We start from the raw sequence: 25,891 nt of genomic DNA on the forward strand, positions 1-25,891 counted from the left end.
AATTTAACATACACTGGGTATAACTGGCCAGCTGTCAAGTATTAAAAAATTTGAGTTTCTATAATACCATGATCATTGTGTTATTATTTTAGAGAAAAGGAAAGGACTTTGAGATTATATTCTCAATGGTTAGTTACTAGGACTATTATGGGTGAGCCACGTGGCTATTATAAATGGAATGATGATGTTACCTAGCCTTTTGCAAAGCCTTTTTCCTGTCTGACAAAGAGGCAGAGAAGAACCAGTAGTTAGGTAGGGAGAACAGATATATATATGAATGACTGAACCTCGTCTTTTGACTCTTTGTAACGTGGTTGAACTGAAATCTGTTAATTGTATCAGGCCTTAGATGTGCTTTAGAAAGTGTTATGGATAAATTTTTAATTAAAGCTTGACGGTAGATTGACTATAGTTGAAGAGAAGTGAAACAAGTATGTTTTCATTTAACTCTTTCAGTTGCAAACACTTTGGTGTAAGCAAAATGGGGAAATTTATTAGGAGCCTGCTAACTTATCTCATTGAATGTAGAAATAAACCTTTTGCACCTTGGTTTGTACATACTGGTTGAGCAAATCAAGGATAAAGTTGGCCCCACCTTGCTCAAGTGCTCTCTCCTGGTCTAGTTGATTGTGGTCAAGAGTGTGGAGCCATCTAATGGATATATCTGTGGTTTTTGGAGGCCCTTGGAGGGTGGGGTGAGCTGTAAATTATTAGAGAAAATGTGCTTGTAGTGAAGGGCACTGGCATCCTCAGAGATGTCTACTACATGCTTGCTTTAAATAGCGGGTTACTTTTTACATTTAGTAATCAGAAACCTGTAAGAGTCATGTGTTGTAAAATTTATAGTTTCATTTTAATATAAATGTAATAAATAGAAGGTAAGGCTAAATCCTTTTGATTTTTACATATCATTAGATACTTTCATGTTTGAAATGGCAGCCACCTAAGGATAACACAGTGCCTGGGACGTAAGGCCTTTAGCAAATGTTCGTAGTTGAATGAGGGAGCAGTTGAGAGGACATAGGAGCCACTCATATGTGGCTTTGCATACCAAATTGATACAGTGAACCATCCCCCATCCCCACCATGACTTAGTCTTCATGGTTGCCTTTTATTTAAAAAAAAATTTTTTTTTTTTTGAGAGGGAGTCTCACTCTGTCGCCCAGGCTGGAGTGCAGTGGTGCAATCTCAGCTCACTGTAACCTCTGCCTTCCAGTTCAAGTGATTCTCCTGCCTCAACTGCCCAAGTAGCTGGGATTACAGGCACACCCTACCACGCCCGGCTAATTTTTGTGTTTTTAATAGAGACGGGCTCTTACCATGTTGGCCAAGCTGGTCTTGAACTCCTGACCTCAAATGATCCTCTCATCTCGGCCTCCCAGAGTGCTGGGATTACAGGTGTGAGCCACTGCACCTGACCTATTTTCAATTGTATTAAAAAAGTTTTTTTTAGAGACAGGTTGGAGTGCAGTGGTACAATCGAGGCTTACTGCAGCCTCCATTTCTTGGGCTCAAGCGATCCTCCTACTGCCTTAGCCTCCTGAGTAGCTGGGGCTACAGGCCTGCACCACCATGCCCAGCTTAATTTTTCTTTTTCTTTTTTTTTGAGACAGAGTCTTGCTCTGTCTCCCAGGCTGGAGTACAGAGGCACGATTTCAGCTCACTGCACCCTCTGCCTCCACCTCCGGAGTAGCTGGGACTACAGGCGTGCACCACTATGCCTGGCTAAGTTTTGTAATTTTAGTAGAGATGGGGTTTCACCATGTTGACCAGGCTGGTCTTGAACTCCTGACCTGAAGTGATCCGCCTGCCTCCCCAGCTAATTTTTTTTTGGTAGAGATAGAGTCTCATTATGTTGCCCAGGCTGATCTTGAATTCCTGGGCTCAAGCAATCCTCCACCTCAGCCTCCCAAAGTACTGGGATGACAGGTGTGTGCTACCGTACCCGGCTTCATGTTTGTCTCTTAGATTTTCATTTTTATTGGATTTCTTTTGTTTATAGGCCAAATCGAAAAGCTTTTTTTTTTTTTTTTTTTGTGAGTCACTGAAGCAAACAAATTTATTGAGGCCATTTTGAGGTACCTTTTTGGAGCTCCTAATTATCTAAACATTGTCATGAATGCTTAAAAAGATATTTAAAGCCAGATGTTTTGTGGAAACTTTTTAGAAAAATAAAATGTAACAAAGAATTTATGGTCTTAAATGGTTAGATATCAGTAGATAGTTCACCTGCAATATATAGCTAGAACCTGACAGCTTACTACCTCTGCAAACACCACCACAGTCCAGGCCTTCCGCATCTCATCTGGAGCTGCAGCAGCTTTTTAAGTGTCTCCCCGCATTCACTTTCCCCGCTCTGCAGTGTGTTTGCCAAACGACAGGCCTGAAGGTGGGGCACAAACTATTCTCCAAATTCTCCAGTGGATTCACGTTCTATAATAGAGACTACAATTATTCCTATCGTCTAGAAAGTCCTCCAGGATTTGGCCCCTACCTCTTTCACCCAAACTCTTCTGGCACGCCTCCGCATTGTGCTGCAGCCACATTGAACTCCAGGCACACTTCCATCTCGGCTTTTCCATTTGTAGTTTTAATTGCCCAAATATTCTTGCCTGAGGTATCTTCATTTCAGGCCTCCGTTAAAACGTTGTTTATCAAAGAGGCATTCCCTCACTACCTTATCTCAAAGAGTACCCTTCATCACTCCTTAATTCTTTCACCCTGTTTTACTTTTTATTCATAGAACATTTAACTTGACAGTGTATATTTGTTTATTTGTATATCTGTTTCCTCTTCTAGACTTTAAGTTCCATGAGGGCAGGGATTTTGTCTTTTTTATTCACTGCTGTATCTTAAGTTCCTGGTACATAATGGGTGCTCAGTAAATATGTGTGTACTCTTGGTAGTAACTGGGGGAGATAGTGTATTACAGGCCTGGCACTGGTAAATGTGGGGATGATGGTTGAATTTAGGAGATAGAAGGAAAAAAAATTATTAGCATCTCCAAGTTCTTGGATATTTATTTTGTTTTTGAGACAGGGTCTTTGTTGTTCAGACTGGAGTGCAGTGGTGCAATCACAGCTAACTGTAGCCTCAACCTCCTGGGTTTATATCCTCTTGCCTCAGCCTCCCTAGTAGCTGGGACTACAGGTGTGTACCACCATGCCTGGCTAATTTTTTGTTAATTTTTTTTGTAGAGACGGAGTTTCATGATGTTGCCCAGGCTGGTCTCGAACTCCTGAGTGCAAATGATCCTCCTATCTTGGTCTCGCAAAGTGCTGGGATTACAAGCATGAACCACCATGTCTAGCCTCTTGTATACTTTTTATAAAGCTGGTAGAAGTGTTTGCTTTGTATAACCGAATTGATGTTTTATAAAAAATATTTGGTTACATTTCATTTAAGATGAAGAAGATGACTTTATGTGTAAGAAGGCGGCCTCTAAATCAAAAGAGAATGGAAGATCTACAAATAGTCATCTTGGAACATCAAACATGAAAAAGAATGAAGAAAATACTAAGACCAAGAATAAGCCCTTATCACCAATAAAACTTACACCCACATCAGTGCTTGATTATTTTGGAACTGGAAGTGTCCAAAGATCTAATAAGAAGATGGTGGCAAGCAAAAGAAAAGAGGTAAGTGTTCTACATATAAGCAAGTATGCTCAGGATTTATATCCATTCACTAATATTTATAACAGGAGAAACTAGGATGTAGTAAATAGGCAACATGTTTTAATAATTAAAATAATTTTCCTATGATTGTGGGTAAAATGTATTACCCTCATTTTAAAGGATGAGGAAGTTAGAATGTTACATATTTAATTTTTTAATTCTTGAAAGTGGGAAAAGATCATTTAAGCCATAAGAAAAAATGCTAATTATTCAAATTTAAATTGAGTTCTCAGAATGCAAACTCATTTTACTATTGACCTCAACCAGTCAATATTAGCGATAAATTTGTTTCCAAATGAGATAATAAATAGATTTCTTATAAATAGAGCATACCTATGCTACACTTGTGACCTTCTCTATACTTTGGCAGATATTGGATTCATCTGTTTCTGGCCATTTAGGAAACAGACATACCAGATCAATTGTGGTGAAAGTAGTCCCCTGAGTTAAAGAGAGCCTGCCCCATCGTGTGTGTTTGTTGATTCTATCACTTCCTCCATAGAACAATGTCATCATTCTCACATATTGGTTTGCCAATGTTCTGGACTACTTGTCAAGCCAAGACATTAATCTACAGGATTGGGTTTTTTTGTTGTTATTTTTGGTACTTCTCTTGAACATATCAATAGAACTAAGTGAGACAGGTCTGTCTATAGGATATTTATTTATTAGGGATTGGATATGGTCAGGGAGTAGCCATAAATTTGACTTTCTGGCTGGTATACATACACTTATCTCTCATTGGTGTATTTAATCAGCAACAGTCAAGAAAAAGTGCTTTATTTTTAACGTAAGGTTTATGCTGATTTTGCTTGATTTTCTTTGAAATATAGCTTTCACAAAATACAAATGAGTCTGGATTAAATGATGAAGCCATCGCCAAGCAATTACAGCTTGATGAAGATGCGGAGGTATTGGCATTTTGCTTAGAATCATTAGTAACTTGATATTGTGACTAGCTATTTAGTCCAGCCAGGTTTTGAATTGAACCTCATTGGAAGTTACATGTAAAATAAGTTAAAATCTAATAAATGAAAATCTAAATTTCTATACAAGATAAATGATGAGCCCAGGGGAGAATTATTTACTGCAAGATTTATTTTTAGAGAAGATTGATCAAGTGCTGTGAGATGATTTTGAAGAAATGGCTAGCAGCAAATCCTGTAGGTCATGATAGGTCTTTGATACCTACAAAAAGGATGTTAATGTTAAAGACTTTGGAATTTAGTTTCTTCCAAATGGGAAACCATTGGAGTTTTTATTTTTATTTTTTTTTTGAGACAGAGTCTCGCTTTGTTGCCCAGGCTGGAGTGCAGTGGCGTGATCTGGCTAATTGCAACCTCCACCTCCTGGGATCAAGTGATTCTCCTGCCTCACCTGCCCCAGTAACTGAGACTACAGGCGCCCAACACTATGCCTGGCTAATTTATGTATTTTTAGTAGAGACGGGGTTTCACCATGTTGGCCAGGCTGGTCTTGACCTTGGCCTTCCAAATTGTTGGGATTACAGGTGTGAGCCACCACACCCAGCCCCATTGGAGTTTTGAATAGAAAAGTGACATGACTTGATGGATCTTAAAAGAAAATTACTTTGGCTTAGATGATGTTAATAGTTCATGGTGGGGGCAAGATCAAAAGCAGATCCGTTTGCAGACTGAATGGTAGGTGAGAGATGTCAGCTTGTAATAGGAAGAGGCAGTGAGAAGTGGGCATAATCTGAATGTGCCTTGAAAGGTACAAGTTGTTTTTGACAGATTGGATGTAAGGTGTGAGGGAAGAAGATTCACAGATGAGGCTGGGTGTGGTGGCTCATGCCTGTAATCCCAGCACTTTGGGAGGCCGAGGTGGGAGGATCACTTGAGTCTCAGAGTTTGAGACCAGTCTGGGTAACGTAGGGAAATCCCATCTCTACCAAAAATACAAAAATACAAAAATCAACTGGGCATGGTGGTGCATACCTGTGGTCTCAGATACTTGGGAGGCAGAGGTGGGAGGATTGCTTGAGCCTGGGAGGTTCAGGCTGCAATGAGCTGTGATTGTGCCACTGCGCTCCAGCCTGGGTGACAGAGCAATACCTTGTCTCTCGGAAAATAATATTCAGTTATGGCCTTAACAACTGGGTGAATGGTGATATGATTTACTAAGGCTGGAACACAGGAAGCAGAACAGGTTTGGTACAGAGAAATCTTTTGGACAAGTTAAGTTTGAGATGTCTAATAGACTTCCAAATGGAAAGGCAGAGTCGGCGGTTGGGTAGAAGAGTCAGGAACTCAGGGGAGAAGTCTAAACTGAAGATGGACATTTGGAAATCATTACCAGTTGAGTAATATTTAAACCTGTGTAACTGGGTGAGATCATGGGGAGATAATGCAAACAGAAAAGAAAAAAAGGTCTCAGGATTGAGCCCTGGGCCACTGTTAACATTTAGAGGTCAGGAAAAGGAGGATGATCCAGCAAAGGAGAGGGGAGAGTGGCTAGTGAAGTAGGAACATCAGGAGAGGTTGATATCTTACAGAAGCCAAAGAAAGTATTTCAGGGAGGAGTGCTCATCTCTGTCAGAGGTTCCAGGCTTAGCTGCCGGCTGTTTGAACTCCCTTCCTCTTGCTTAGTCCCAGACTACCTCAACTATATTAGGAACCCCTCCAATACACTCTGTCATAGCTACTATTATCATTTATTATACTTGCTATTTAATTAGAATAGCAAGCATAGGCTCTAAGTTCCCTCACCAGGACTGTTTATGTCTCTCACTCAACCATTGTTACATTGGTGCTTATCTTAGTGTCTGGCATACAATGGGCTCTTGATAAGTATTATTGTGAGAGAACAATATTGTGATTGTTCACATTTTATTACTTTGGCAGTTTAGTTTGTGTTTTTAAAATGTTTTCCTATCTTATTTGATCACACTGAATTACATAGACTACAAGCAAGTATCCACATGACTCATGGTAGCACAAGTAGCCTAGGTCAAACTAGGAAGTAATTTTTAGGCAGCTGATTTCTCCTTATCTGATCCAAATACTAGAGGGTTACCTAATCCTTTCCAAACCAGGTGTGGTACTTTGTATCACAATCCCCTATTTTTCCATTTTTATCACATTCTTTCAGAATCTTGTTTGGGTAATTTATTAATCTGATTAAGGACTTTTAGGTGTTAATGACTGAAGATGTCTTTACTAATTATCCCTGTAAGAGTTTTTCCTTCTTTTTTCTCTTCACTTTTAAAAGATTGAGTGGATTTTGAAGTCCTTTTCTTTGTTTGATTGATGATTTTTATTGAATATCACGTAAGGCCATTTTACCAGGGGGCATACAGCCATTTGGTTTATAATGAGAAAGATATTCCACTGCTATATATTCTCTTTTGGAAGAGCTCCATTTTGCTGAAAGTGAAAGTACTTTGAAATAACTGAAGATAACTAGAATGTCTCTGTGTTACATTAGCATGTTAGTAGAACTCCTGACATGATGACATAAATTTTCAAAAGTGAGAACAGATGCATTTGAATTAGTAATTGAAAATAGGAGTTTGACAGTAAAAGTGATTTTACATTTGTATATAGCTTACTATATGTGCCAAAAAAATACTGTATACTTTTTAAAAATTCTTAGATTCACTATTTTTGTGCTCCCCAGATGATTGTGTTTTCCTGTTAGGTTGAGATTCCTGTCAGAGGTCTTTTTAGACAATAAATAGAAATAAGAAAGCTGTGTTGCATAAGAACCATTAAGAGAAAAGTACAGACCTCATGTTTTATAAGTAAGAAATATGACTTTAAAAATATACTCACTTTATCTGTCATCCCTGCGAAACCAGAACTGTATGTTCCAAAATCTGATTCAGCTTAGTGAAACAAACCTGTGATACTTCACTGTTAATGTTGAGTGGGAAAATGTCATAATTATTTTCTGGAAAATGTTTTTCTAGTTTCTTCTAAATATATGAATCAGACATTTAAAATTTTTATTTACAAAAAGAAAAAGAGCAGCTCAACTCACTTTGCTGACACATTTTACAGCTGGAGAGGCAGTTGCATGAAGACGAGGAGTTTGCCAGAACATTAGCCATGTTGGATGAAGAACCCAAGACCAAAAAGGTGGCATGATGTTGGGCTATTTGCATTCTGAATATACAGTACAGATCAGTGTTCATACTTGAGTGTTCTAGGCTGTAGCCAAAACATGAATAACTTTTCCAGAAAGAAGTTAAATTATTTTGATTTATAAAAATGTTTTTGGGGAAGCTCATTGAGAAACTTATTCTTCCTAAAAGAAGGGTGACAACATCAAAACAAACCAGAACCTTTTATCACAAAACGAAGAATTATATCTTTTCCTTATTCTTTTTTTATTTTATTTTATTTTATTTATTTTAGAGACAGGGTTTCTGCGGGAGTGCAGTGGCATGATCTGAGCTCAGTGCAACCTTTGCCTCCTGAGCTCAAGTGGTCCTCCTGCCTCAGCCTCCTGAGAAGCTGAGACTACAGACGTGTGCCACCACACCCATCTAATTTTTGTATATTTTTGTAGAGAGGGGGTTTTGTTATGTTGGCCAGGCTGGTCTTGAACTCCGGTGTTCAAGTGATTCTCCTGCCTCAGCCTCTCAGAGTGCTAGGATTATAGATGTGAGCTACCGTGCCTGGCCTTTTAGTTCTTTTTTTTTTGTTTGTTTTTTAAGAGACAAGGTCTCACTCTGTTGCCCAGGCTGGATTACACTGGCACATTCATAGCACACTGAAGCCTCAAACTCATGGGCTCAAGAGATCCTCCCACCTCAGCCTCCCAAAGTGTTGGGATTACAAGCATGAGCTTCTGTGTCCAGTTTACCTTTTCCTTACTCCTTTATCATAGGAGTTCTTATGTACTTGTTCAGAAAATAATGCTCATAAAAATTCTTTTGGAACACAAGTTTAATAACTTCAATATTAACCACTGTCTTTTCAGGAAGCACAGTTTTATCAGTTCTAATTAGTTAACTCTAAGATCTATATTATGACAGTCTCTTATAATAATGAGTATATTTTGAGAAATGTTTTTCTTGCTTTTTTTTTTTTTTTTTTTTTTTGCGAGGTCTCACTTTGTCACCTACGCTGGAGTGCAGTGGTGCTATCTCAGCTCACTGCAACCTTGACTTCTTGGGCTCGATTGATCCCCTCACCACAGCCCCCAGCGTAGCTGGGACTACAGGTGTGTGTCACCACACCCAGCTAATAATTTTGTGTGTTTTGTAGAGATGGGGTTTTGCCATGTTGCCCAAGCTGGTTTCGAACTCCTGAGTTCAAGTGATCTGCCTGTCTCAGCCTTATTTTGGGGAATCTTTAAAACATCAAGACTTTATTTTTTTATTTTCATTTTTTATTTATCTCCAGGAGATTAGCTTTATTTCTGATGAATCACATTCTGTTAATATAATTGTCAATGTCAATATGTGACTACTTCAAAAGATTTTACTTCTTTTCTTTAAAGCAGAGAGTTGTAAACCTAGATACATCAGGAGCTAAGACTAAGCACAGGCAGGTATTAAGATAGTAGGGAGTGGTAGAGACTTTGTCATTTGAAAAGTCTTACTTCATCTGAAGACACTCAAATTATAATTACTTTAAAAGACTGTAGCACACACCTCAATTTGTGAACTTTTTATAAAATGGAGTTTTGAAGGAGCAGTGGAAAGAATGGATATTTTTTTTCTCTTTTGAGAAAGTGCTCTCATTTTCCTTTTGAGCTTTTGTTTATTTTTATTTTAGTCTTTTAAATTTAGATTTTAGTTTTTAACTGCTTAATACTAACAATTTGAGAGTTGAGATAAAGGAGAAGTAAGGCTTCTACTTCCAGATTTACAGGTTGGGATAAAGAGGGATAGTTTTCATAGATGTATTTTTATACCCTTTCATCTGTTTCCTCATTTGTAACATGAAGTAATAAAATATGCCTCATTTGCCTTGGAAATTTTGTGGATGAATGAATGACAGTTTATTGTAGTGTCCTGCTAGTTGAAAGGTGACCTTTAAACTTAAAATTTTAATGGATTTTAACAACAGATTTTATGGTAATAGTTTTTCTATTATTTGTCACATTTGACACTTTTAAAATTTGTTTAGGCTCGAAAGGACACAGAAGAGGGAGAAACATTTTCATCTGTCCAAGCCAATTTAAGTAAAGCAGAAAAACATAAATATCCTCATAAAGGTAATATTAGCAGAAAAAAGATGGAGCACTTGTCTTCATGGAAGTAAATTCATGATAATCTTGTTTAAGTATTCTATTCAGTAATTATGTATCGTTAGGTAGACATTATTTCATAGGACTATTAGAGCATATTGAACTTAGAAACTTTGAAAGCTCGTTATCCAACGAGCTCGTTATCCAACCATGCTAGCTGGTACAGAATGCCCATCTGCTCTATGATTACTGTGAGAATTGTATTAAAACTACTGGCTTCTTGTTAATTTCCAAGTATAGTGCAATATGTGGATTTCAATATATAAAGATGAAGAACCTAGATGTTTTGAGCTTTTCATGTCAGAGGTAGTCTCAGAGTTGACTCATAGTTGGCCAGGTCATCTTCAGCTCTTTTGCTTATTGCCTGTAGGTTTTATTCTTTAGTGGTTCTGATAGCAAATCATCTGCTAGTCTAGATGATCTTAGTCCTATAAGTAAATGTATTTATAGATTTACTATAAACAGATGGTCTTGACACTTTAGGACTTTGGGCCTTCAGGGTATATTCTGTGCTAAGATTACTCAGCTGAAAAATGAAAGAAAAGTTGATATAGGTTATCATTTTCCAAAAACAACAATCATAATCTTTTCTTTCTTCCTAGTAAAAACAGAACAATTTTCAGATGAAAGAAGGAGCTACAGTCCTAGGAAGCAAAGTAAATACGAAAGTTCAAAAGAATCTCAGCAACATTCCAAGTCATCAGCTGACAAAATAGGAGAAGTCTCTTCTTCCAAGGCCAGTTCTAAGCTGGCAATTATGAAAAGAAAAGAAGAGAGCTCTTATAAAGAAATAGAGCCTGTGGCCTCAAAAAGAAAAGAAAATTCCATTAAATTGAAAGGAGAGACAAAAACTCCTAAGAAAACCAAAAGTTCTCCAGCTAAAAAAGAGGTAAGAACTTTTTTTTTTTTTTTTTTTTTTGAGGTGGAGTTTTGCTCTTGTTGCTGAGGTTGGAGTGCAGTGGCGCAATCTCAGCTCACCGCAACATCCGCCTCCTGGGTTCAAGCAACTCTCCTGCCTCAGCCTCCCAAGTAGCTGGGGTTACAGGCATGTGCCACCACGTCTGGCTAATTTTGTATTGTTAGTAGAGACGGGGGTTTCTCCATGTTGGTCAGGCTGGTCTTGAACTCCCGACCTCAGGTGATCTGCCTACCTTGGCCTCCCAAAGTGCTGGGATTACAGGCATGAGCCACCGCGCCCGGCCTTGGTAGGAACTTTCTAGGGAGTACAGTATTCCCCCTTATCCATGGTTTTGCCTTCTGAAGTTTCAATTACTTGTGGTTAATCATGGTCTGAAAGTATTAAATGGAAAATTCCAGGAATAAACAATTAATAAGGTTTAAATTGGGTACTCTTCTGAGTAACATGATGAAATCTCTGGCCAGCCTGCTTTATCTCACCCAGGATGTGAATCATCTCTTTGTCCAGCATATCCACGCTGGATACACTACCCACCCGTTAGTCACTTGGTAGCCGGCTTGGTTATTAGATAGAAAAAACAATACATGTAAGTATATATAGAGTTTGGTACCGTCTGTGGTTTCAGGCACCTACTGGGGGGTCTTGGAACATACCCTCCTTGGTTAAAGGGGGACTGCTGTGTATATTTTGGGGCTATGTGTTAGTCTGGGTTTGTTTTCAAGTTTTATTTCTAACGATCATAAGTCATTATGGTATTTTTAAGATATCTTATTTAGAAGCTGTTGTAGGATATGGAGTATTAATATAGCTAAGCCCATATTTATTGTTTTTATTTTATTTTATTTTATTATTATTCTTTAAGTTTTAGGGTACATGTGCACAATGTGCAGGTTTGTTACATATGTGCATGTGCCATGTTGGTGTGCTGCACCCATTAACTCATCATTTAGCATTAGGTATGTCTCCAAATGCTGTCCCTCCCCCCTCCCCCCACCCCACAACAGTCCCCGGAGTGTGATGTTCCCCTTCCTGTGTCCATGTGTTCTCATTGTTCAATTCCCACCTATGAATGAGAACATGCGGTGTTTGGTTTTTTGTAGCAAACTATCGCAAGGACAAAAAACCATATTTATTGTTATTGTGTGTCAGATACTGTGCTAATACTTTACATGTGGTAGCTTATATAATTTTCACAACAACCCTGTGAGATATTTTTATTATTCAACTTTTAAAGACGAGGAAATAGGCTGAAAGAGTTTAACTATTGTAAGATCATCCACCTGGTAAGTGGCAGGGCCAGCCTTAAACTCAGGTCCTCTAAAGCAGTATAACATAGTGGCTGCACACACAGGCTCTGGAGCCAGTTTCAGGCTCTGGGCCCCTGAGCAGGTTTGGTCACTTCCCCTGTCTGTGCATTGGTGCTGTTTGTAAAATAGGAATAATAATAATAGTACCTAATGACTTCATATGTAAAAGCACTTAGAGCAGTGCCTGGGACCTAATAAGTGCCATCTTAGCTATTATTATTAAAACGATTGTTATTTGGCTTAGTCCTGAATTTACTCTTTTTTATTCTTGTATAAGTGTTGAGATACTGAAATTATTTTTAAAGGAAAAAATGATGAGATAATGAATATCTTTGATAAGTTTTGCCAGGAAATATATTTGAGAAGCAAACAGTCTCTGAATCTCCAGTTTGGAACTACTTTAGATTCATAATGAGAAACCACTATTCATTCATGCCTTTTAGGCAGTTAGGATTGAAAGTAGAATATCACCTATTTTAACTGGTCATCACCATTATATTTTAGTGCAGAACAGTGAAATGGTGATGATTTCAGAATGCTTTTGTTTGTGGACAATGCTTATAAATACGCTTAAAGGAGCAATTAACTTTTTGGTCTCAGATTTTTTCTGCACTAAATGCTTATCTGGTAGATGAATGGTTTTCTTCAGGCACACTAAAACATGTTCCATTTACAGAAGCGGTCTGTTTTTATGAAGAAAGAGGAAATCTTTAAATGATACTCTTCACTGTACTTTTTAAAGTTAGAATAGAAATAACTCAAAACTTTTACTTAAGCAGTTTTGGTTGGAAACGTCAAATAAAGTCTATTTAATACATTTAGTTGGTCTTGGTCAAATAATTCCGACTTCATAAAGTGGGTGTCCTTCAAAGTTATTATATAAACTGTTTATCATTCAGAATTCTTTTCATAGAATGACTGTCATAAATTAATCGTTTTTCCATGTTGGTATGCACTGGACTGTCTTGTGAAACTTGTTAAAAATACGGAGTTTCCCAGGGAATGTGGTGTGGGCAGCTGTATTTTAATAAGCTCCTCATATGATATGAACACACACCAACATTTGAGAACCATTGTTAGAAAGTAGGGTTAGATTCTAGGACCAGCCTGTTAATGGCTTATTGACCTCTTAGCCAAACCAGCTGAACTATTTTATTGGTTAAGCCATTTCTTTTTTTTTTTGAGACGGAGTCTCGCTCTGTTGCCCAGGCTGGAGTGCAGTGGCGCCATCTTAGCTCACAGCAAGCTCTGCCTCCCAGGTTCACGTCATTCTCCTGCCTCAGCCTCCCGAGCAGCTGGGACTATAGGCGCCCGCCACCACGCCCGGCTAATGTTTTGTATTTTTTTTTAGTGGAGACGGGGTTTCACTGTGTTAGGATGGTCTTGATCTCCTGACCTCGTGATCCACCCACCTCGGCTTCCCGAAGTGCTGGGACCACAGGCATGAGCCACCGCAGCCGGCCGCCATTTTTTTATATAGAAGTTATTATTTTGTCTACTCTCAAAAGGATTTGGGATTGCTTACAAGTTAAAAATAATGTAAAATAGGAAGTGGAAAAATAACAAACACCTGATAGTGGTTCTTAAATGAGAACTATCTAGGATATTTTTCCCCCACATAAACACATTCTAGCCATACCCCATATCTCTGAAAGAGAAACTTGGAGGTGGATCTAGGGATGCGTAGTTAGAAAAGTTTCCCCAGGATTCTCTGAGATACACCTACAGTAAATCACCTGAGAGAAGCAGAATGGGAGAGATGAAATAGCATAGAGAATGTGTCTTCTCTTTGGAGTAAAGCTAGTCCCTTCTTTGAGCTGTTTTTAGATTCTCCTACTGGAATGCTTATATCCTTAGGAATGCAGGCTGGTGCTTTAGGGGCATGGAAGGCCATAGGATTAACACAGAATATCTTCTCGGGTGATCAGGTTTACTTGGGGAAAAATATATCTTCTTGTTAAACATGGATATATAGATATATCATGGAATAGAATTTAAAATTCAGGTGAATTTCTGAAGTAAAACACTTAATGCATTTCTTTGCTTGGAGTTGGCAACTTGGCTTATTCCCATAATCTGCCCTGAGGTGTGTGGCTTTAGAGAGTGGGAAGTTTTGAGAAGCGCTGATGCAGGCATGTTTGTAAGTCAGTTATCTGTAAGTTAGGAGGTACTTGTGTAGCTAAAACTGTTAATTTCACGGCCAGACACAGAAGTGACATAATAAAAATAATGTTTATTTCTAGATATGTATTTTAAATTTTGTATGAATTTTGTATGACTTTGTTCATTTTCCTTTCCCTCTTCCCAAAGTCTGTAAGTCCTGAAGATTCTGAAAAGAAACGCACTAATTATCAAGCTTATCGAAGCTACTTAAATCGAGAAGGTCCCAAGGCTCTGGGCTCCAAAGAAATACCAAAGGTAAGAGTACTCAGAGGGCATGCCATTCTGTGAGGGCCTCTGCCTTGTGGATCCATGTATGTATTCACTATGATTATAGCAGCAGAGGATTAATAATTAAAAATTAGCAACAGAAAAGCTTCAGTTACCATCTTCAAGAATTAGGGATGTTTATTCACATTATAAATCACTGCTTGATACTTAGGAAAATTTCCCTTTAAATAACAAGTAGCCCTAGAAAGGCTGGGCTTTGAGACTATACCAGTGACAAAACTAATGTTTTTGCTTGCATGGCACTTATAGCCTAAAGAAAGAGACATTAAATAAATAATTTAATTATAATTGGGATATGTGCTATGAGGGAAAAATCTAAGATGCCCTTAGGTAGTATAACAGAGGAACCTGGTCCTTGGTGGGGCATGTAGAATGTGACATTTAAATGGAGACTTGAAGAATGAAAGGGATTCAACAGGTGTGAAGGGGTTGTGATGGTGTGGTGGTCTGGGCAGAGGGGCCAGAATGTATGATGTTCCTGCAGGGGGAAGGTTCTTGCATGGTATGTTTGAGGAACTGAAAGAAGAATTATGGTTGGAGTATAGTGACCAAGGGATGAGAATGGCCAAAGAGGTTAATAGGGTCACATCTTGCAGGGCCTAATGTTTAAGACTTTTGTCTAAGAGAAGGAATTTTTATTTTGTTTTTTGAAATGGAGTTTTCGCTCCTGTTGCCCAGGCTGGAGTGCAGTGGCGCAATCTCGGCTTACCGCAACCTCCACCTCTCGGGTTCAAGCAATTCTCCTGCCTTAGCCTCTGGAGTTGCTGGAATTACAGGCGTGCACCACCATGCCCAGTTAATTTTGTATTTTTAGTAGAGATGGGGTTTCTCCATGTTGGTCAGGCTGGTCTCGAACTATTGACCTCAGGTGATCTGCCCGCCTTGGCCTTCCAAAGTGCTGGGATTACAGGCGTGAGCCACCGGGCCTGGCCGAGAAGGAATTTTAAAGTGGAGGGATAACATGACCAGATTTGAATTTCTGAAAGATCGCTCTGGCTGCTGATGAACCAAGTACAGTGGATGGGGCAGAAATAGATACACAGAGATCATCAGGAGAGATGGTGAGAAGTGATAGGGACTTGTCTGGGGGAGCAGTGAAAATGTCGAAAAGTGGAGAGGTTTCACTGGAAGAGGCAAAATCTATGGGACTTGGTGATAATTGGAAGTGGAAAGTGAGAAGAAAGAATATTGGGGATGATCTCCTTGTTATTGGCATGAGCAGCTTGGTGGATGCTGATGCGATTGGTGGCAGGGCTGGTTTGGGGAGATGATAATGAGTTCGTTGTTGGCCACACTGTGCGTTAGGGTTATGTGAGATGTCCACATGGAGATGCTGAGTAGACAAGCAGATATGTGGGACTGGAGCTTAGAACAGAAGTCAGAACTAGATGGACAAACTTGGGCATTCTTGGCATGAAGGGATTACTAGCATCTGGTAAACTAGTACAGAACAAGAAGAGAAGAGGGCCTTGGCCCCTGCTTCTTTGTGAAGTAGAAGAGGGTGGAAACCAAAAGGAAACTGAGAAGCAGCAGCTACAAATATGGGAGAGAAGTTTGATAAGCATGGGATCACAGAAGCAAAGGGAAGAGAGAGTATTTTAAAAATGATTGAGTGGTTAAGTCTGTCATGCTGTTAAGATTCCAGGTAAGGGAAGACCGGAAATTGTTGCATTTAGTAACATGAATTAATGATCCTTAGCGGCCTTAGCAAGAGCTAAGGACAGTGGAGGTAGAGCCTGATGGAAGTGGGTGGAAGAGTGAGTGTGAGGAGACAAAATGGAGACAGCAAAAGTAGATATTTTTGATAAGTTTGGCTGTGGAGGAGAAAGAATTGGGAGGACTTCTAGCTAGAAGGACTAGAAGGGGAAATGACTTCTAGCTAGAATGGAAAGTGGAATTTAGGGGGAGATGTAAGTATTTTTATGGTAGGAGATATTTAAAGCATACGTTTTGCTAATGGGATAGGTCCTACCAGAAAGGGAGAGATTGAAGTTATACCAGCAGGAGAAGGAGAATCAATTGTAGCATGAGATTTCTGAGAAGGCAGTAGGGGAGGGGATACATATACAATATATGTATAAATTTAATTTTCAGTTTGCTTGGTATATATAAGTATATATAGAGATTAATAGTTCCCCTAATACAGAGAGGGAGAGATGGTGTAGCTGGGACTAGGGTGGGGAGCGAGAAGGTCAGCCTTAAGGGGCTAATGGGTTTTATGGGAGCCTGCAGGAAGATGCCAGTCTTGCCTCCTGTACATGGGTATGAGAGACCAAACAAGTTCTGCTTGAGAGGACTTCAGGCAAAGTGGTGCCCTGAGGGGACAGCCAGGTTTCAGTGAAGGCAAGGCTATGGAGCTTAGCTTGGCTAAGAGCTTAGCCAAGTTCTAGAATAGAAGAGTTTGATAGGGAGGCTAGAAGTGCTAAGATTGGATAAGTAAAAAGATAATCAGAGTCATAGTGGGTGATAATTTGGGAGATAATAGATATTTGGGATATGGGATATAGGGGCTTGCATGTGCAATTTTTCCAGGGTTGTTTTGAGTTTGTTCAGAAGTAGTTAAGTTCCTATAGTGTTACAGTAGATCATTTCAATCCAAGAACCCATAAAAGCTTCAAGGGACCCTGAGATATTGTTAGTCAAACCTTTTCTTTCCAAGCATATTCATAGTTGTTTCTTTTTGTCTTCCGAGAAAGATTCTTCACTTGAATGGTGAAAGATTGAACTTATATGGAGGCAGTCTTTGAATTTTGGTTGGCTGCTTCTTTTCAAGCCCATTTTAAGTTTGTTAATCTCAATTCTCTATTAAAAGAGTAATAAGTAACTTGGAATGTCATGTATAATTTTTATTTCATTTTGTTTGGTTGTATAATTTTATTGAACCATTGCAAAAATATATAACTCGACATAGTTCCAATTAAGATTTAATGTCTTTTCCATCCAGCTCTGTTTGGCAAGTATCTCTTATATTATACATTATGAGAGTTATCTTTCCAATCCAGAGATAATACGATCTTGCCTTTAAGTTACTAGAAGGTTGCTAGATTTACTATCCTAGAGTAATGAGCAGAGAGGAGGGCACGAGCTCACACTTGCTTAGCTTTGTAGAATCAAAACTTTCCCTTTTTAACAATATCAAGAGTTGCCTTTTTTTTCCCTTTTTTCCCCTAAAACAGTAAAGATTTTTTGTTAAGCATTATAAGTTGCATTCAGTAGCCTTCAGATATGCCACACCACAATCCTTTGGCAGACCATCAAACCCAGCAGCAGTTTGTTCTTGTACAATCCATGAGTTCAGACAAAACTCCCTTCAACTTACAGTTAAGATCCTACTTAGCTCTTGCAGCAGGGATTGGGGAATTAGACCTCATTTCTGATCACTAATGTGATGAAAAGCATCAGAAGTATATGAAAATGATAAGAAGTGATTCTGATTTTAAAGTACATTGTTTGGAAACATTAACAGAAACATCAAAATGATAGGAGTATACCTGCTTCTATTAAATTCTTGTTGGGAAAGTTCTTAAGAACAAGCAGTTTCCTGAATAGCAAGAGTTTCTACAGATGGATTGCATTTGGTTGTTTATTTACAGTTATGCAAGTTAACTGGTAGTTTAGATATGAAGAGGGTATAATGGAAAATAGTATGAATGGGTAATTTTAATAGCTTTGCTAACAGTGTTGGATGTATGTTTTTCACTGCTTGTTTTGTAAGTTTATTAAATGTTAGCCATATCAAAGTTTCTTAGGATCTAATTTCAGGTGGTGCTTATTTGCTGTAAATTTCCAGCAAACTTTCCATGCAAAGGTTATTTATGATGTGAAATGAGAAAAATCAACTTCCTGCAGTTTTGATGCCAAATGTTTCTTTGGAAAGCTACCATGTAATTTCCTCTCTGCTTGAACATTTTGGTTTTTAGGGAGCTGAAAATTGCTTGGAAGGCCTTATATTTGTAATCACAGGCGTGCTGGAGTCTATTGAACGAGATGAGGCCAAGTCTCTAATTGAACGTTATGGGGGAAAAGTAACAGGAAATGTCAGCAAGAAAACAAATTATCTTGTCATGGGTCGTGATAGTGGACAGTCCAAGAGTGATAAGGTGGGTACTGCTGTGTTCTCAACACCATGACACCTCCTGCCTGCCTTGGCACACTCTTGATGTGATTTGCCGTTTACTCAGAGTTAAATGAAGGAAAGAAATAGAAAAGTAATTTCTTGCCTACATTATTTCTTCTCCACAGAAGTGTTATTGGCTCTGACACCAGGATTTTGGTTTTCCAATGGAAGGCATAGTTCCTGTTTACTTGGCTTTTTTTTTAGTGTATTTAAGTTTAAGTCTTTTTCTATTTTTGAAGATAGAAACAAATGCAGTTTTCTTTTTCTTCCAGTCCGAAGTATTCCTATATATGCCACTGTATACACCATCTTAGGTTTTTTTAAATTGGTGCTTTTAGAAAAAGAATCAGCGGCCTGTTGGGTAGGATTGTGTTTAGCTCCAAACAGCAGAATACATGATTAACTGTGGCTTAAACAGCTGTTAATTTTTCTCACAAGAATTCTGGAGGTATTGCTGGGATAGTTCAGCATCTCGATGTGGTTCCTCCATCTGTCCTTATTGTGTTAACTTTTGTCCTCATGCGTGTTGCCTTGTGGTTGCAAGGTAGCTGCAGCTCTAGGCATTTAAATTCTTATTCAAGGCAGGAAAAGGGAACAGTGGCAAGTATGTCATAAGAGCTGTGGCTGGCCTGACAAGAGTTTTCCCAGAAACACCTCTTATAGAATTTCATATAAGGCTCATTGGCCAGAGCTGTCACCTGTCCACTTAGAGCTGTATGGGAGGTTGGGAAGAACCAAGACGTTTCTGGTTGCCATGGACCAGTCATCATTCATCACTTGAAGAAGGACACATTGGAGTTCCATCAGCAGGGAAGAAGGTGGGAGAAATGTCTGCCATATGTATTAAATATGGGAGAAGGTATGAAGAGCTGGTCTTAGGTCCTAGTGGCATTGCCCCTTCCTAGGGGAGAAAAGGTAAAGCAGTCCACAAAACTAGTAATGGACCACTTCCCTTGCCAACCTGCTACTCTTAGGGAATGTATCTGTTATTTTCTTTCTTTTCAATGTTACTTTTTCAATGAATGTGCTATTTTTTGTTTTTCTTTTTTAATTCCAGTGTTATCTTAATTTATGAATGTGGTTTTTCACCTACTAATAGGCCCTAGAATTTTTTTTTTTTTTTTTTTAACAGAAAGGAATGGTAGGATGCAGTTTTGATGATTTGCATTTTTAATCAACAGGCCGCAGCCTTGGGGACAAAAATTATTGATGAAGATGGCCTGTTGAATCTGATTCGAACTATGCCAGGCAAGAAATCCAAGTATGAAATAGCAGTTGAAACTGAGGTTCGTATAAAAACGAATGTGATTTATTTAAGTTGGTGTATAGTAACTTTTTAATTTCATAGACATATGTCTTGGGTGGATACAGGCTTGTTGGCTGAAAGATTAACACCATCCCTGTCTACCACACATGAACCACCTTAGTTCCTTTTGAGCTGGAGGACCCTGCTTCAGGATGTCTACTTTGTTGTTTTTCCTCATCTTTGTCAGGGAATATGAGTAGAGAAAGGACAGTATATTGCATATAACGTATCTACTTATCAAATTTTCCTTATTTTTCATATTACTATTATTACTATTTTTTAATTTTTTGAGACAGAGTCTAGCTTTGTCCCTCAGGTCGGAGTGCAATGGTGTGATCTTGACTCACTGCAACTTCTGCCTCCTGGGTTCAAGCGATTCTCCTGTCTCAGCCTCCTGAGTAGCTGGGACTACAGATACCTGACACCACGCTTGCTAATTTTTATATTTTTAGTAAAGACGGAGTTTCACCATGTTGGCCAGGCTGGTCTTGAACTCCTGACCTCAAGTGATTTACCCACTTCAGCCTCCCAAAGTGCTGGGATTATAGGCGTGAGCCACTGTGCCCGGCCATATTCTCACGTTGACTTTATGCAAAGGTTATTGTTTAAGAGTTCCTTAAAGGACATGTTAATAGGTATCAGCATGATAAATTTGTTTTCAATTAGAACTGTATTAGGACTTTTTAAGTTGTGCAGACACCTAGCCTGTATTAGCTTTTGCAAAAGGAAAAATGTTGGCTCACATAACTAAAGTATGGGCATGGAGGGTCTGGTCTAGGAACTACTGGATCCACAGACTACAAAGCTGTGAGGACCCCTTCAGTTTCTGTCTGTCTGTTTCTCCTAGTTAGCCTCATTCATTCCCACTGTAGACCATTCTTTTTTACACACAGGACACAGGATTGCCAGCATTCCAATATTTTAATGTCCCCAGCTCTGTCACCCAAATGGCAAGATGGTCCACCCAGGTTATTCCGGTTAGAGAAATCTAGGGAATGATTTCGATTACATAACCATAGCATAGTTATAAAAACCAGGAAATTAACATTGATGCTGTATTGTTAACTAATCTGTACATATTTTTTGAACCTTACATTTTCCCCTGTAGTTCTTCTTCTGTTCCAGGGTCCCACGCTGCATTTAGTTGTGTCTTCTTAGTCTTCTCCCATCGATGACATTTCTTCAGTCTTTCCTTGTCTTCTTACAAGCTTGACACTTTTAGCGAGTACTGGTCAGTTTTGTGGAATGTCTCTCAGTTTGGATCTGTGATGTTTTCTCATGATTAGATTGAGGTTATGTCTTTTTTTCTAAGAACACCGTAGACGTGATCTTGTGTCCTCAGTGCATCCTATCATAGATACAGGATGTCAATATGTCTTATTGTTAGTGAGGATAACCTTGATTATTTGGTTACGATGATTCAGCATCCCACTGAAACTAGTGCTGGGTTTCTTCACTAGTAAATTGACTATTTTTTCCTTTGTAGTTGATAACTATCTTGGCAGGAGAGGGAGGTACTTAGGCTTATATCCTGTTTGTCCTTAAACATTCATCCACTAATTTTAGCATCCACTGCTAAAGAGGCACTAATTTTCTTAAAAACTGAGATATTACATACTATAAAATCCACCCTTATAAAGCTTACAAATCAGTGGTTTTTAGTATATTAATAAGAGTATACAACCATTAGCACTGTGTAATTCCAGAACATTTTCATCACCCCGAAAAGAAACCCTCTACCTATCAGCAGCCACTCATTCTATCCACCCCCTGTTCTATCCACCCGCTTGGCAATCACTGCTCTGCTTTGTCTCCATGGATTTTCCTATTCTGGACATTTCATGTGTGTATGGAGACATTAGAATATATGGCCTTTTGTGTCTGGCTTCTTTCACTTAGCATAGTGGTTTCAAGGTTGACCTGGGTTGTAGCATGTATCAGTACTTCACTCCTTGTTATGGGTAAATAATATTTCATTGTGTGGACACACCCTGTTTTGTTTCTTTTTCAGTTGATGGACATTTGGATTGTTTCCATCTTTTAGCTATAATATGGTTATGAACATTTGTGTACAAGTTTTTATAGAGGCATTAATTTTTAATTAGGAAACTTTGAAACTAAAATCTCAACACTATACCTTGTTTTTTTCAAACTAAAATTGGAGTACTTATTACTTTTAAAAATCAACATGTTCTCACTTTTAGAAATTGCATTCGGTGGTTTCTGGTGTGTTTGTTAATTTTTATACTTTAGAAGGTGGTGATTTCCACAAATAGGAAAGTCTATCGTGAAAAGACCAGCCCAGGTTGAGTAGCCCACTTGGATATCTCTGACTGCTCTCTGTAGTACGTTTAGCAGGATAGAAATTCTTATGTTACATCACGTTTCTTTTTTCCTCATTTTTCTACTTTTTAAGATGAAGAAAGAGTCCAAACTGGAGAGAACACCCCAAAAAAATGTCCAAGGAAAAAGAAAAATTAGTCCATCTAAAAAGGAATCAGAATCTAAAAAGAGCAAGCCGACTTCCAAAAGGGACAGTTTGGCAAAGACGGTAAAAAAGGAACCAGATGTGTTTTGGAGAAGCCTGGATTTCAAGGAGCAGGTGGCCGAGGAGATAAGTGGTGACAACAAGGCTAGGAATTTGGCTGATGACAGCAGTGAAAACAAAGTGGAAAATTTGCTCTGGGTGGATAAATATAAGCCAACCTCTCTCAAGACCATAATTGGACAGCAAGGTGACCAGAGCTGTGCCAACAAACTCCTACGCTGGCTCCGAAACTGGCACAAGAGTTCTTCTGAAGATAAAAAACACGGTGATTTTACAGCCTCACTCGTTTTTGTGTGTGTGTATATCAACATGTGATTGCTCAGTGGCACATATATGAGAAAATCTAACGGTTCATTCATCTGTCAGCAAGCATTTATTAAGAGCTTGATCTGAACCCAGGTGCAGTACTAGACCCTGCTGGTGGTGGTGTTGTGAACAAAACAGTCCCTCTCAGGAGCTCACAGGCAGTGGGGGAGGCATATCTGAACCAGTCATTAAAATATATTTGCCAAGTACTGCTAGAGGGGTAAGTCCAGGGTGCTGTGAGGATGAAGATGTGTGGTCAGGGCCAGGGTGTGTGTGCTCCCATCCCGGAGGAAGGGATGGCTAAGCTAAGACTTGGAAACAAAGTAGGAGCTAGCTAGGCGAAGGGAGGGAGGGATGAGTGTTGGGTGGGAAAGAGTATGTGTCCCAAGGTCTGAAGCCATGTGACAGCAAGACCCCTGAGTGGCAAGGGCACTAGGAGGAAAGCTGTGAATAATAACGGAGGCATGCGTGCGGGGCAGTCAGCCTAAACTCTCAGTAGCAAGCACGATTTGCTGTGGCAGGCCTGATAGGCCTGTGCTTCTTTACTTTCTGTCCTTGTTTATGATGTATTTGTCATGAAGAGTGAAAAGCTCCAATATGTATTTAATGTCTGAAGTATTTTCTTAACTGAGGTTTGAGATCAGAAATGTTTTAGTAGTGTTTTCAACATAGACCAGTGATGACTAGATTGCCGATCATCATTGCCAATGATGCCTGTTTATTTATAAAAATAATGTATTGTAATGTTACAGGACTAAATTTAAGTTAAATCACTTTTTTCATTCTGAAACTTCATAAAATCTCCCTTAAAAGAGGAGACAGGCATTTCATGTGCCTGGAGAAGACTTTTTTTTTTTTTTTTGAGACAGTCTCGCTCTGTTGCCCAGGCTGGAGTGCAGTGGTGCGATCTCGGCTCACTGCAACCTCTGCTTCCTGGGTTCAGGTGATTCTTCTGCCTCAGCCTCCTGAGTAGCTGGGACTACAGGTGCACACCACCATGCCCGGCTGATTTTTTCTATTTTTAGTAGAGATGGGGTTTTACCATGCTGGCCAGGCTGGTCTCGAACTCCTGACCTTGTGCTCCACCCGTCTTGGCCTCCCCAAGTGCTGAGATTACAGGTGTGAGCCACCGCACCCGGCTGAGAAGACTGTTTTAAAGCTTCAGGTGAACTCTAGTCCCTGTCTCCATGCCTGCTGGCAGTAGGTTGAAAACCATTGTCTCTGTCAGTTATTGAGTATGAGTTGAGCATAATGTATGTGCCAGGTGCTCACGTGGTGAGGGAGGAAGAGTGCTCTAGTGTTGAGGGGCACAAGATAGGTGCAGATGCAGCATCTTCAAGTCATTTTTTCTTCTTGTGACCATGTAGCTACTATGCTTGTTAACATTTAGTGAAGCTTGTATGGCTCTGTGCTCAGCCATTCCGTCCTCACAACATCTCTAGCAGCAACTTTACTGTTGTTCTCCTCGTCTAACAAAGGAGGAGGCAGGCACAGAGGGGCTTAGTCACTTCTAAAGTACCCACGGCTGGTGAGAGGTGGCATGAGGATGGGTGGAGTTGAGATTGAGCCCCGGCAGCGTGCTCCATGGCCTGTGCGTTCACAGGAAAGGAAACTTACACAATGATTATTTCAAATCAAGAGTTTTAAAGTGAGTTAGTTTTAGTTTTTTATTTTGGGTGGAGGTGAGGTAGGAAGTAGAATTTCACTGAATGCTCTGGAAACTTGTTTATGCTATGTAGAAAATAGTCTGCAGATTTTGAACTAAACTGGAGGACGGCTGTCTATGCGAAGTTTAGGCATAACTATTCCTGCCATGCCTGAATTTCTGTTAGGTGATACAGGTTAACACTCTGGAACTTCTTTTTTCCTAGCAGCAAAGTTTGGTAAATTTTCTGGCAAAGATGATGGCTGTAGTTTTAAAGCAGCGTTGCTGTCAGGCCCTCCTGGTGTTGGCAAAACCACCACAGCTTCCCTGGTGTGTCAGGTGGGTGCTTTGTTGCAGTGTGGTTGGACAGATAACCTCGAGTGGTCATGGCTAGGAGATAAAAGTGTGTACCCACATCTGCATGTGTGTGTGTGTGTGGTGTGTATATATAAACTGTGTTTATTTTTCTAAAATAAAACCTTTAGAACCTGTTTTGGTTCTGGTGATGTTTGTAATTTTAATCCTTTTAAAATATTGGTAATTAAAGTAATAGGCAATACTTGCCAATGAGCGAGGCAGTGTGCTAAGCACGTGGGTGTATTATAGATAACAAAAACATGTATTCTAGACTCTGAAAGATGCAAATATCTTAAGGCCCTTGAATAATTCTGTGTACTGAATAATTACCTGTACTATCATCATCCACATGTGTCAAATGAAATAGGCTTAGGGAGGAGGGTGGAGGCCCAGTGGTAGCCCGACTCAGGGTTCTGCTCTTCAGCACTGTGTGATCCTGCCTTCGTTCCTGTTGTCTCTATTGCTGCTGAATCCCTGTAGACAATGGGAGAACTTGACTTGCTTAGGCACTAGAGCAGATCAGAGTTCACGTGTTAGTATCAGAATGATGAAATAAGAGATTAGAAATTTATTGCTGGATTTCTCAGTCCTCTGCTGCATAAGCTTGTGGTTTCTTTTGTTTTTTGTTGTATGCATCTGCATAAAATTTAAATAAAATTTTATCTGTTTCCACTTATTTATAAACATTAATGGAAAAGCAAAACAACATTTTTTTTCCTAGTCCCTACAGTTGTGAACACAACTCTTTTTCTCTCTTTATTATTATCATTATATTTTTTACGAATTAAGGCATAAGCTAATCAGTTTTGGGAAATGAATCAGAATAACTTGAATTTTCCTGATTTCAGAGGAAAATTGTTTGTTGGGATAGTGTCGTGACAAAGAGTGATTTAACTTTATAAATTATCTTAGGGAGGATTACTTTTTGGTATCTTATTTTATTTTATTTTTTGTTTTGAGACACAGTTTTACTCTGCCACCCAGGCTGGAGTGCAATGGCATGGTGTCAGTTCACTGCAACTTCTGCCTCCCAGGT

General features: G+C 39.2%; 1 protein-coding gene across 4 annotated transcripts in view; it reads left to right on the plus strand.

The window, feature by feature from the left end:
• RFC1 (replication factor C subunit 1) overlaps positions 1-25,891 on the plus strand; it is an 84,828-nt gene that overhangs the window by 42,378 nt on the left and 16,559 nt on the right. For 3 of the 4 annotated variants that reach the window (XR_004027208.1, XM_003258588.3, XM_030800831.1), the window contains exons 5-14: positions 3,406-3,638; positions 4,511-4,588; positions 7,700-7,777; positions 9,779-9,866; positions 10,502-10,788; positions 14,436-14,543; positions 18,497-18,676; positions 19,875-19,979; positions 22,416-22,812; positions 24,725-24,837. Coding sequence is in view for 3 of the 4 variants with exons in the window: in XM_003258588.3 (XP_003258636.2) it covers positions 3,406-3,638; positions 4,511-4,588; positions 7,700-7,777; positions 9,779-9,866; positions 10,502-10,788; positions 14,436-14,543; positions 18,497-18,676; positions 19,875-19,979; positions 22,416-22,812; positions 24,725-24,837 (1,667 nt within the window). In the remaining variant the exon portion in view is untranslated. The remainder of the gene's footprint in view (positions 1-3,405; positions 3,639-4,510; positions 4,589-7,699; positions 7,778-9,778; positions 9,867-10,501; positions 10,789-14,435; positions 14,544-18,496; positions 18,677-19,874; positions 19,980-22,415; positions 22,813-24,724; positions 24,838-25,891) is intronic. The other variant, XM_030800830.1, reaches the window with a different exon arrangement.

This window comes from Nomascus leucogenys, chromosome 20 (assembly GCF_006542625.1).
Source record: "Nomascus leucogenys isolate Asia chromosome 20, Asia_NLE_v1, whole genome shotgun sequence".
Taxonomy (NCBI): Eukaryota; Metazoa; Chordata; class Mammalia; order Primates; family Hylobatidae; genus Nomascus; species Nomascus leucogenys.